The 13,436-nt window shown below is 45.5% G+C and overlaps 1 protein-coding gene and 1 long non-coding RNA gene across 12 annotated transcripts in view; one reads left to right on the top strand and one right to left on the bottom strand.

Annotated features, from left to right (window-relative positions):
* The window catches only part of SYNE1 (spectrin repeat containing nuclear envelope protein 1), a 501,907-nt gene that overhangs the window by 180,899 nt on the left and 307,572 nt on the right, over positions 1-13,436 (top strand). For all 11 annotated transcript variants that reach the window (XM_073337684.2, XM_073337695.2, XM_073337685.2 and 8 more), the window contains 2 exons: positions 3,739-3,903; positions 10,731-10,898. In XM_073337684.2, coding sequence (XP_073193785.2) covers positions 3,739-3,903; positions 10,731-10,898 — 333 coding nt within the window. The remainder of the gene's footprint in view (positions 1-3,738; positions 3,904-10,730; positions 10,899-13,436) is intronic.
* LOC140909130 (uncharacterized) overlaps positions 6,704-13,436 on the bottom strand; it is a 62,933-nt gene continuing 56,200 nt past the window's right edge. Inside the window, exon 3 of the long non-coding RNA XR_012158096.2 lies at positions 6,704-7,015. This is a non-coding gene — a long non-coding RNA (uncharacterized LOC140909130). The remainder of the gene's footprint in view (positions 7,016-13,436) is intronic.

Genomic DNA, 13,436 nt, shown 5'->3' with positions numbered 1-13,436 from the left:
TGCAGACTAAACAATCCCAGCTCCCTCAGCCTCTCCGCATAAGTCATGTGTTCCAGACCCCTAATCATTTTTGTTGCCCTTCGCTGGACTCTCTCCAATTTATCCACATCCTTCTTGTAGTGTGGGGCCCAAAACTGGACACAGTACTCCAGATGAGGCCTCACCAATGTCGAATAGAGGGGAACGATCACGTCCCTCGATCTGCTCGCTATGCCCCTACTTATACATCCCAAAATGCCATTGGCCTTCTTGGCAACAAGGGCACACTGCTGACTCATATCCAGCTTCTCATCCACTGTCACCCCTAGGTCCTTTTCTGCAGAACTGCTGCCTAGCCATTCGGCCCCTAGTCTGTAGCGGTGCATTGGATTCTTCCATCCTAAGTGCAGGACCCTGCACTTATGCTTATTGAACCTCATCAGATTCCTTTTGGCCCAATCCTCCAATTTGTCTAGGTCCTTCTGTATCCTATCCCTCCCCTCCAGCGTATCTACCACTCCTCCCAGTTTAGTATCATCCGCAAATTTGCTGAGAGTGCAATCTACACCATCCTCCAGATCATTTATGAAGATATTGAACAAAACCGGCCCCAGGACCGACCCCTGGGGCACTCCACTTGACACCGGCTGCCAACTAGACATGGAGCCATTGATCACTACCCGTTGAGCCCGACAATCCAGGCAGCTTTCTACCCACCTTGTAGTGCATTCATCCAGCCCATACTTCCTTAACTTGCTGACAAGAATACTGTGGGAGACGGTGTCAAAAGCTTTGCTAAAGTCAAGAAACAATACATCCACTGCTTTCCCTTCATCCACAGAACCAGTAATCTCATCATAAAAGGCGACTAGATTAGTCAGGCATGACCTTCCCTTGGTGAATCCATGCTGGCTGTTCCTGATCACTTTCCTCTCATGCAAGTGCTTCAGGATTGATTCTTTGAGGACCTGCTCCATGATTTTTTCCAGGGACTGAGGTGAGGCTGACTGGCCTGTAGTTCCCAGGATCCTCCTTCTTCCCTTTTTTAAAGATGGGCACTACATTAGCCTTTTTCCAGTCATCCGGGACTTCCCCCGTTCGCCACTAGTTTTCAAAGATAATGGCCAATGGCTCTGCAATCACAGCCGCCAATTCCTTCAGCACTCTCGGATGTAACTCGTCCGGCCCCATGGACTTGTGCACGTCCAGCTTTTCTAAATAGTCCCTAACCACCTCTTTCTCCACAGAGGGCTGGCTATCTCTTCCCCATTTTGTGATGCCCAGCGCAGCAGTCTGGGAGCTGACCTTGTTCGTGAAGACAGAGGCAAAACAAGCATTGAGTACATTAGCTTTTTCCACATCCTCTGTCACTAGGTTGCCTCCCTCATTCATTAAGGGGCCCACACTTTCCTTGGCTTTCTTCTTGTTGCCAACATACCTGAAGAAACCCTTCTTGTTACTCTTGACATCTCTCGCTAGCTGCAGCTCCAGGTGCGATTTGGCCCTCCTGATATCATTCCTACATGCCCGAGCAATATTTTTATACTCTTCCCTGGTCATATGTCCAACCTTCCACTTCTTGTAAGCTTCTTTTTTATGTTTAAGATCCGCTAGGATTTCACCATTAAGCCAAGCTGGTCGCCTGCCATATTTACTATTCTTTCGACTCATCGGGATGGTTTGTCCCTGTAACCTCAACAGGGATTCCTTGAAATACAGCCAGCTCTCCTGGACTCCTTTCCCCTTCATGTTAGTCCCCCAGGGGATCCTGGCCATCCGTTCCCTGAGGGAGTCGAAGTCTGCTTTCCTGAAGTCCAGGGTCCGTATCCTGCTGCTTACCTTTCTTCCCTGCGTCAGGATCCTGAACTCAACCAACTCATGGTCACTGCCTCCCAGATTCCCATCCACTTTTGCTTCCCCCACTAATTCTATCCGGTTTGTGAGCAGCAGGTCAAGAAAGCGCCCCCCCAGTTGGCTCCTCTAGCACTTGCGCCAGGAAATTGTCCCCTACGCTTTCCAAAAACTTCCTGGATTGTCTATGCACCGCTGTATTGCTCTCCCAGCAGATATCAGGAAAATTAAAGTCACCCATGAGAATCAGGGCATGCGATCTAGTAGCTTCCGCGAGCTGCCGGAAGAAAGCCCCATCTACCTCATCCCCCTGGTCCGGTGGTCTGTAGCAGACTCCCACCACTACATCACTCTTGTTGCACACACTTCTAAACTTAATCCAGAGACACTCAGGTTTTTCTACAGTTTCATACCGGAGGTCTGAGCAGTCATACTGCTCCCTTACATACAGTGCTACTCTCCCACCTTTTCTGCCCTGCCTGTCCTTCCTGAACAGTTTATAACCATCCATGACAGTACTCCAGTCATGTGAGTTATCCCACCAAGTCTCTGTTATTCCAATCACATCATAGTTCCTTGACATCACCAGGACCTCCAGTTCTCCCTGCTTGTTTCCAAGGCTTTGTGCATTCGTATATAAGCACTTGAGATAACCTGTTGATCGCCCCTCATTCCCAGTATGAGGCAGGAGCCCTCCCCTCACAGACATTCCTGCCTGTGCTTCCTCCCGGTATCCCGCTTTCCCACTTACCTCGGGGCTTTGGTCTCCTTCCCCCGGTGAACCTAGTTTAAAGCCCTCCTCACTAGGTTAGCCAGCCTGCTGGCAAAGATGCTCTTCCCTCTCTTCGTAAGATGGAGCACGTCTCTGCCCAGCACTCCTCCTTCATGGAACACCATCCCATGGTCAAAGAATCCAAAGCCTTCTCTCCGACACCACCTGCGTAGCCATTTGTTGACTTCGACGATTCGACGGTCCCTACCCAGGCCTTTTCCTTCCACAGGAAGGATGGACGAGAACACCACTTGCGCCTCCAACTCCTTTATCCTTCTTCCTAGAGCCACGTAGTCCGCAGTGATTCGCTCAAGGTCATTCTTGGCAGTATCATTGGTGCCCACGTGGAGAAGCAGGAAGGGGTAGCGATCCGAGGGCTTGATGAGTCTCGGCAGTCTCTCCGTCACATCACGAATCCTAGCCCCTGGCAAACAGCAGACTTCTCGGTTTTCCCAGTCAGGGCGGCAGTTAGATGACTCAGTCCCCTGGAGGAGAGAGTCCCCGACCACCACCACCCGCCTTCTCCTCTTGGGAGTGGTGGTTGTGGAACCCCCAACCTCAAGACATCGCATCTCATGCCTTCCAACCAGCGGAGTCTCCTTCTGCTTTCTCGCCCCAGACATATCATCTGGTCCACTCTCCACAACGGTACCTGTGGAGAGAACATGAAAGCGGTTAGTTACCTGTGTCTGTGTTACTGGAACCCGGACATTCCGCTTACCTCTTCTGGAGGTCACATGTTGCCAAGCTTCTTCACTGGCCTCTTACATACATATATGCAGGATATTGTATGGTCAATATATGAAAAAATATATACAGTATTTACCATGTGGATAATGAGCACCAAAAATGCTAGCCTGTAGGGGGAAAAAACAGGCTTCAGCAATGTAATCAGTAGGGGACAATCCTGTATTGCTTGTGGAAGGAATGCAGGATTCAGCCCTATGTAGAACATGACAGACTCCATGGGAATTAGAGAAAAATACTATCCTGCAGTCTTCAAAGGAGAATACACAGACTCTCACACACATACTTTTGTGCTGCTAACCATAGGATTGATGGCAAGTTGCCCATTAATATTATTCGTTGGTATATTTAATTGATTCTAAGCTTGTATGTTTGTGATTCTTGTATAGATAATCCGACAAGATATCAGCAAACAAGGAGAAAATGTCGACTGGCTGAAATCTAGACTTGCTGATCTGACTGAGGTTTCTGCAGAGGATGAAGCCAGAAAGAAAGAGGATGAGCTATCTAAACTTTCTAGTAACTTCAAGGGACTCCTACATTTGCTGGCTGAGGTATAATATGAGAAACACAATGCCACTACATTTACAGCATCATATGTAGTGACATTAGCCATGCTACACAAGACTAAGTGACCTGCTGTTTTTTTTAATTACACTAGAAGCACACAGCAACCCAATTTTCTTCAGATTCCAGATGCAACAAAGCCTTGAGTCTAACAAACAAAAAATATTGACAGAGCTGATCAGCAGGCTTCTGAATCTTTCTCGGCTTCAGATGAACATTTCTGAATCCAAAATATGTGCAGTGCTTTAGGAGTTTTTATCTAAAAAAGGAACATTAGTTTGCTATAATTCAATACTATCAAGCATTTTACATTGACAACCTGATGATGTGGGTGTCTCAGGTTTGGAAGTCTCAGGCTTCTGTTGTTGCAACTCCTAGGCTAAATCACACCCTTACTTTCCAAAGTAAGAACATCTAATATGAATTAGATTGGCAGAATCAGGCTCCAAGTGATGGAGCCCACTGCCATCCTTACTGACTGATCTGCAACCAAATTCTGGTACCACTGAAGTCAGTGGGAGTTTTTGGCCCCTAAGAGACAGCGTACTAGAACACTACTTTCTGGCCTGAGAAAAGGGTTATGGATGAGTCAGTGTAAACGGAACTGCTTTGGCGTGGTTCATCAATGCCTGAATCATGTCTTTTGGGCACCCATGTTTCCCCAGCACGAATGGCACCATGTCAGCCCACTTCACCTCTGGCCCCTCCATTCTCTAGTGAGGAAGAAGATACTGAGGAGGAAGGTGTCTTATCTCAGCATTCCTTTGCCATAGAATCTACTCTGGGAAGCCTAGAACCCATCACAGGACTGACATCCAGACCTGGTAGGGCTTCCTATGGATGCCACCACTTATGCCATTCCCCACTCAGTGGCCCTACTGGGACCCCTGGGGGCATACAGGAGACAGTATCTCAGACCCCCGAGCCTATACAAGGAGAGGCTTAGATCTTCCCCGTCACTTTCCATTGCTGCACCTTCAGAACCCCCTGAGGAGAGAGCTGGAGAACAGGAGGAAGCCTGGGAACAGGTTACAACACCAACATCCAGCATTTCTTCTTCGTCCCTGGACGAGGTCATAATGCCACTGCCACTCACAGTGGTGGACGATTTTAAACCCTTTCAGGAACTCTTTAAAGGAATTGCTGATATCCTAGAGATTCCTCTAGAGGAGGTTCCAGAGTCCCAGCACAAACTACTGGACATTCTCCATACATCCACCTCATCTAAAATTGCACTTTCCATACATGGTGCACCCATGGAGCTGGCCAAAAATGTATGACAGACCCTGGCTGCGATACTGCCCACCTGCAAGAGAGTGGATAAGAAGTACTATGTTCCCTCTGTAGGACCAGGCTTCTTAAGGGAAGGTCATGCCTGACTAATCTAATCGCCTTTTATGATGAGATTACTGGTTCTGTGGATGAAGGGAAAGCAGTGGATGTATTGTTTCTTGACTTTAGCAAAGCTTTTGACACGGTCTCCCATAGTATTCTTGTCAGCAAGTTAAGGAAGTATGGGCTGGATGAATGCACTATAAGGTGGGTAGAAAGCTGGCTAAATTGTCGGGCTCAACGGGTAGTGATCAATGGCTCCATGTCTAGTTGGCAGCCGGTATCAAGTGGAGTGCCCCAAGGGTCGGTCCTGGGGCCGGTTTTATTCAATATCTTCATAAATGATCTGGAGGATGGTGTGGATTGCACTCTCAGCAAATTTGCGGATGATACTAAACTGGGAGGAGTGGTAGATACGCTGGAGGGGAGGGATAGGATACAGAAGGACCTAGACCAATTGGAAGATTGGGCCAAAAGGAATCTGATGAGGTTCAATAAGGATAAGTGCAGGGTCCTGCACTTAGGACGGAAGAACCCAATGCACAGCTACAGACTAGGGACCGAATGGCTAGGCAGCAGTTCTGCAGAAAAGGACCTAGGGGTGACAGTGGACGAGAAGCTGGATATGAGTCAGCAGTGTGCCCTTGTTGCCAAGAAGGCCAATGGCATTTTGGGATGTATAAGTAGGGGCATAGCGAGCAGATCGAGGGACGTGATCGTTCCCCTCTATTCGACATTGGTGAGGCCTCATCTGGAGTACTGTGTGCAGTTTTGGGCCCCACACTTCAAGAAGGATGTGGATAAATTGGAGAGAGTCCAGCGAAGGGCAACAAAAATGATTAGGGGTCTGGAACACATGAGTTATGAGGAGAGGCTGAGGGAGCTGGGATTGTTTAGCCTGCAGAAGAGAAGAATGAGGGGGGATTTGATAGCTGCTTTCAACTACCTGAAAGGGGGTTCCAAAGAGGATGGCTCTAGACTGTTCTCAATGGTAGCAGATGACAGAACGAGGAGTAATGGTCTCAAGTTGCAGTGGGGGAGGTTTAGATTGGATATTAGGAAAAACTTTTTCACTAAGAGGGTGGTGAAACACTGGAATGCGTTACCTAGGGAGGTGGTAGAATCTCCTTCCTTAGAGGTTTTTAAGGTCAGGCTTGACAAAGCCCTGGCTGGGATGATTTAACTGGGAATTGGTCCTGCTTCGAGCAGGGGGTTGGACTAGATGACCTTCTGGGGTCCCTTCCAACCCTGATATTCTATGATTCTATGATTCTATTTTCTCACCCTGCACCAAATTCACTAACGAGGCAGACAACAACAACAGAGATCCACTCCATACAACAAAGAGTGGAAATGTTCGGATCTTTTTGGCCACAAGGCCTAATCATTCTTCAGTTCTGGATTGCCAAATACGCTGCCCTAATGGCAAAATACAACTACACTCCAAACTCACTGAATTTATTGACATCATACCAGAGGACAAAAGAGACCAATTTAAGTCCATAATTTCAGCGGGCCAACTCCTATCCAGAACCTCCTTACAGGCCTCTCTAGGTATGGCTGATACAGTGGCGTGCTCCATGGCCACTGCTATAGTTATGTGCCGGGCTTCATGGCTCCACCTGTCTGGTTTTGTAAGGGAGGTACAATCCACTGTCAAGGATCTGCCATTTGATGGCTGTAAGCTGTTTGTGGCAAAAACTGATGAGACGTTGCATACTCTGAAAGACTCGAGGGCGACACTCTGCTCCCTGAAAATATAGACACCTGTGTCAAAAAGAAAAAAGGGTCAATACTAGCCCACTCAGCGTGCAAGGTCTGTCCCATACACCTCAACAGAGGCACTATGACACGCAAAGGCAAAGACAGGGGCCTTCAAAGCGTCACCAACTGCCTCCATTCTTATGCGTTGACACCATCACTAACCATCCCCTGTTTTGGATACTGGTTGACCTGTTTATGCCCAGCATGGTAATCCATCATCACAAAGAAATGGGTTTTGGAGATAATCCTTTCAGGCTATACAATAGCATTAATCCCCCCCCCCCCACCACCACCACCATCCCTCTTCAGGGACCCCTCACACAAACACTTTCTGCGGCAAAAAGTAAATCATCTCCCGCATCTGGGTGTCTTGGAACGCGTCCCATCACAACACAAAGGGAAGGGTTTTTACTCCCACTACTTCTTAACTCAGGAAAAGAACGGAGGATAGAGGTCTATCTGAGACCTCAGAAAACGCAACAAATTTGTAAGGGTCCAATGTACAGATGTAAAATGTTAACTGGTTAACCGATAAGCATCAGTCTTATTGGTAATGTAGTCAATTAATGTTTAAACTCCACTGCCCGCCAACTTCCGGGACTCTACAGCCACCCCGCATGCCCAGGGCTCCACTGCCGCCCCACATCCAGGGTCCCAGCTGCTGGTCCTGCACCCGGATCCTGGTTGCTGCCCCTTGCCTGGGGTCCTGGCTGCCGACCCGCGCCGAAAGTCCCAGATGCCAGTCCTGCACCCGTGGGTTCAGAACTTTGGAACTATCTAAAGATTTGTCTGTGTTGTCATTGTCTATTCCAAGCAGAGGCTGTCCAAATGGATTTCTGGATGCTTTCACCATGTTTGCAGCATGACAAACACCTTTCACCAGGGATCCAAACCCACTCTATGGTTATTATCAACCTGAGTAGCATTTCTCAACAATGTACCAATCATGGACATATGTAAAGCAGCCATGTGGGCTTCCGCACACATGTTTACAAAACACTATGTGATAGATCAGAGCTCAAGATCGGACGCATTGGTAGGACTCATAATCAATTACCCACTCAACTCTGAAGCCCCTTCCATCCAACGAGGGGCACTGCTCAATAGTCACCTGAAGTAGTGGTCCCACAAGGACACTCCTCAAAGAAGAAGAAGAAGAAAGTAACTGGGGGAGGTCTAGATAGGCACCAACAATGGCACAACATGGGGAGAGTGCATGCGTGACTCAGATGAGCACTGCTGCTGAAATTCTCTGCTCAAAGGTGCTGGGACACACCAACACCTGACGTGGAACACCCACAGGGACACCATTTAGAAGAATCTCAGTTGTTGCACAGTGTGAGGAACTTTCTCTTGGGAATCCCTGTACCAAAGGGAATGAGCCCCTGTACCAAGTGATGAAGGTTTTGGACTTGTGTTGAAAACAGGTGAAGGAAATGGCCTGGGGCAAACAAAGCAAGGGAGCCTGAGACCTGGAGTGGGCACCTGCTCATTCTTTAGGAATCCCACGCTAGAGTTTCTGAGAGATAAAGGGTGAAAATTTCCCCCACCCCTCAATGTTCAGGCAGGAACTATCGCCATGGAAGTGAAAAATTGAGCAAAAGATGAGAAAAAAGCCAAAAATGTACAGAAGACACTAGAAAAAATCCCCAATGCACTCCAGATGTTCAAATCCTTCCATGAGCTCCAGTTCCTCCCCTAAAGAGGAAGACTCTTGATTTCAGACTGTAACTCTGAGCCAGAGAAGCAGGAGGAGTTTTTTTCCCTGGACATGTTTCAAACCAGGAGGAGGAAAGTGGTGGCCAGCATGACAAAGTTTTGCTACCCACTACATTCCTCCATCAAAGATGTTAATGGGGAGAAACTCTAGGTAAAGGGGAAAGGATGCTTGGCATGTCCTGGAATTTTACAGTGTCCTAGGACCCAAAATTATGTTTGCATCATTCTTGTTGCTGATGCAATAATGGCATTTGTGGAAAATGGCAAGATAATTCTTGCAAAATACTAGATGATGGAAGTAATCCTCAGAAGCGACTTCAAAACTTCTTCAGCTGCCCCCACGGCTCTCTAGCAACCACCAGTTTTACTGAGCCAAAATATTTATATTTAAAATGATATAAAATGCTTGCATCTCCAGATCTATGATGAATTCAAGTAAGTTGATACAATAGAAGATATTCCTGGCTGTCATAATTATACCAGTTTATCTGTGGATTTCTTAAAGCTGCCAGCAAGAGTCATGGCAGCAAACTCAATGTCCAGGCACTAACTCTGGCTTCTGACCTGGGCAGCAAATTATTCATAGCAAATCCTCTGTGCCTTAAAAATCTGAGGAGGAAATGATTGATAAGGTGGTGGCTGACAATGTAGATAAGCCATAGTGTGAGCTATCTACTCTAATGAAGCCCTCAAAGGACTACAAGCTCTCCTACAAGCTCAAAGGATGACAAGCTCTCGTACAAAGGTAGAAGATCCTTTCATTCTTAACCCAAGGAGAGACTCTTCACATTCCAGGGGCAGAATCTGCACAAAACACCAGTAGAAGACTAGATTCAGTAACAGGATATATCCCTCATTAGTGTGACTGTTCAAGGGCCTGTTTCTTCCAAAAATAGGCAGGATATCTCACTTAAGTTTAGGGACCCTGTCAACTTCAGACACATGGATACCCTCACAGCTGTTATCTATTTCCCATTTAGCTTTGACAGGCAACGAGAAGTATCAAACTGTCTTGAAGAAATTGTGCTCCTCTTAGATCTGGGGCAATCGAGCCTGCCTCTCAAGACTCTACTCCATATTTTTCATAAGAGAAAGATTAGGAGTTTGGGGATGTCCTTGTTAGGAGGAGGATGAAATTCAGGATGGAGACTCCAGTGCCACTTTCACTGCAGTCTCTTGCAGAGACCTTCTTACATCATTGTAATTGTTCCAGATTTATACAGGCTCCAAGTATTTATTCAAACTTAATTTAATTTTCCTTGGTGTGAAAATTGGGTGTGAAATTTTGTGAAAACTGTTGGTTCATGTCGTGATTTCCAAAGGGTTGGAAATACTGCATAATATAACTTTTCATGGTATTTAAGTGAATTTACCTCTTGTCTCATCCAAAAGCAAGAGCCAAGAAAAGCAGAGATCCATGAACATTTAAAACAAAAACAGGAAATGGTTACTAAACTTTTCCAGAACCTAAATATGGTTTGGCTTTATGTTGTCCTCAAGTTTAGAGTGAAGGTTCTGTTGATTCTTAATCTGTCTGAAATATTTCACACATTCCTAAAAACTGAAATCTGTTTCCTGACTGACTACATTTTATATTTATATTTTCTTCCACTGATATATTATTGTAGAATTGTTGATGAATGCTAGGCTAATAGGAAGTACAAATAATATACTGAGAGAGATCCTCAAATTGTGTAAATTGTCATAGCTGATCTGAAATAAATGACAATTATGACAATTTATACCACCTGAAGATATGACCCATAAAGTATTACAAAGATATTGCAAACAGATAGGAAATTGGGGTAGGGTAGTCACATTTTAGGGCTATGAATGTTTTTAGTTTTTCTCTAAATACAAAGCAAAAGCGTGGTCCTAAATGACCTGGTGGTGTATGGGTTTTGCATTACAGACAATTATCATGTGTTACAAAAAATACCCCAAATGTAAATTAACCCGGTTCAGCTATTGCCTATTTCAATGTTGTCCATAAATATAGATTGAGAAGATGTTAAGCACTGTGGGTGATTGTGTCCAATACAAAGAAGAAGTAAAAAGTGCTCTAGAAGAACTAATTACCAACTCAAAAGAAGCCCAAGTAGAGGCTGAAAAAATCTTAGATACAGAAAGCTTATTACAGGCTCAACAACTGCTTTTGCATCATCAGGTAGGACAACTGGGCATACCCAGATTTGATATGTTATGTGGCGTTTGTGTCATTGACAAGCATAGAGTGTTTGTGTGGCTTCTCCTATAGTGTACTGCAGTGTATTTAATATGACAACATCAGGTAAAAAGTATAGCCCCAGCATAGGGAAATAGTGCCTCTGTACGAGTGCTCGGGTAGCCACGTTATGCTGATGGGAGAGAGCTCTCCCATCGACAAAATAAAATCAGCTCAACGAGCGACATAGCACTGTGCACATGAGCGCTTATGCTGGCAAAACTTATGTCGCTGGGGGTGTGTGTTTTTTTCAGACCCCTGAGCAACAAAAGTGCTAATGTAGACATGGCCTAAGTGATTCTAGTTTATAATGATGTCATTTATTTTGTCTTGAAATAAAGAGACCTTTATTTTCAAACCTGGGTGCCCTAAATAAAAATAGCCAGATTTTCAGTGGAGATGAGCACTTGCAGCTCTTGTTGAATTCACTTGAGTTCCAGACCTTCTGAAAATCAGACCATTTTTATTTAGGTGCCAAAGTTTGAAATTTTTGACAAGTGCACTCTACAAGTATTACTATTTTTAAAGGCTAAGATTCTGATCTGATCGTTGTGAGCATAATTGGAGGAATTATTTACACCAGTCATTTTTTCCAGTACTGTGCCTCCAGTAACAGAATTTGGTTTTATGACATTATATTGCCATGGTTCAATTAACCCAATGTTTGAATTTGCACAATTAATATTTTTAATATTGTGGAGCAGATTCTGCCTTAACTTACACGAGTGTATGTAACTGAAAGCAGAATTTGTCCTTAATATTCTGGCTGGGTATGTATGTAAAACTATAAAAAACTGTTTTGTGTAGTTTACATTAATTGATACGTAATGCAAGATGTCATATTTTCACCAAATCAGGTGCTGACTGCAGTAACAGGTTCTTATTTTAACTGATTGCAGGTAAACAGAATTAAAAACATGTGTTTTTTTAATCTTAACAGACAGTGGACCCAGTTATGCAATAGTTACACATATCACTGTTTTCAGTCATAACAACAAGTACTACTACTACTACTAGTCATAAATAAAGGTTGGGGGTTGTGTTCTGTCACAGACTGTAGAACAAGGCTGTATTGTGTAACAGTCACTCTGGGGCTTCCTAACTAAGAATCACATTATTGTCATTGTCGGTGCACGGTGTAAATGGTGTTTATTAACCTGTGTTTCTGCACAGTTGGATGTGCCTTGTTGTCTAACCAGAGGATGCTGTGTTGTAGCTCTGATTCTGTACAGCGCGTGTCATATTTGTAATAACTACATCTGTGTAATAGTTGCTGTATGTGCTGGTGTTTTAAGGCTCCGCAAACCTGAGCCAATCTGAGAGAGGCAGGAGGAGGAGCACTACTCACAGGGACTTGGCAGGTTTATGCTTGCAGAAGCCAGGAAGAGTCATGGGTGAAATTTTCGCCCTATCCTGTCCCCTGTATGGCAGATGGGGGAAGTGGTACAAGTGGGGTCTTTAAAAGCCCTGGAACTGGCCAGAAGAGAACTGAGACAGACAGCTGCAGGCTGCCTTCTGAGGATTCCTTCACAAACCCCAGCAAAGGGACATGTAAAGGCAGGGCAGAAAAGGTGGGGGAGTAGCACTGTATGTAAGGGAGCAGTATGACTGCTCAGAGCTCCGGTACGAAACTACAGAAAAACCTGAGTGTCTCTGGATTAAGTTTAGAAGTGTGAGCAACAAGAGTGATGTAGTGGTGGGAGTCTGCTATAGACCACCGGACCAGGGGGATGAGGTAGATGGGGCTTTCTTCCTGCAGCTCGCGGAAGCTACTAGATCGCATGCCCTGGTTCTCATGGGTGACTTTAATTTTCCTGATATCTTCTGGGAGAGCAATACAGCAGTGCATAGACAATCCAGGAAGTTTTTGGAAAGCATAGGGGACAATTTCCTGGTGCAAGTGCTAGAGGAGCCAACTAGGGGGGGCGCTTTTCTTGACCTGCTGCTCACAAACCGGGAAGAATTAGTGGGGGAAGCAAAAGTGGACGGGAATCTGGGAGGCAGTGACCATGAGTTGGTTCAGTTCAGGATCCTGACACAGGGAAGAAAGGTAAGCAGCAGGATACAGACCCTGGACTTCAGGAAAGCAGACTTTGACTCCCTCAGGGAACGGATGGGAAGGATCCCCTGTGGGATTAACATGAAGGGGAAAGGAGTCCAGGAGAGTTGGCTGTATTTCAAGGAATCCCTGTTGAGGTTACAGGGACAAACCATCCCGATGTGTCGAAAGAATAGTAAATATGGCAGGCGACCAGCTTGGCTTAACGGTGAAATCCTAGCAGATCTTAAGCATAAAAAAGAAGCTTACAAGAAGTGGAAGGTTGGACATATGACCAGGGAAGAGTATAAAAATATTGCTCGGGCATGTAGGAATGAAATCAGGAGGGCCAAATCGCACCTGGAGCTGCAGCTAGCGAGAGATGTCAAGAGTAACAAGAAGGGTTTCTTCAGGTATGCTGGCAACAAGAAGAAAGCCAAGGA

The sequence above is a fragment of the Lepidochelys kempii genome, chromosome 3, assembly GCF_965140285.1.
Source record: "Lepidochelys kempii isolate rLepKem1 chromosome 3, rLepKem1.hap1, whole genome shotgun sequence".
Lineage (NCBI taxonomy): Eukaryota > Metazoa > Chordata > Testudines > Cheloniidae > Lepidochelys > Lepidochelys kempii.
This window is presented reverse-complemented; position numbering and strand designations above follow the sequence as displayed.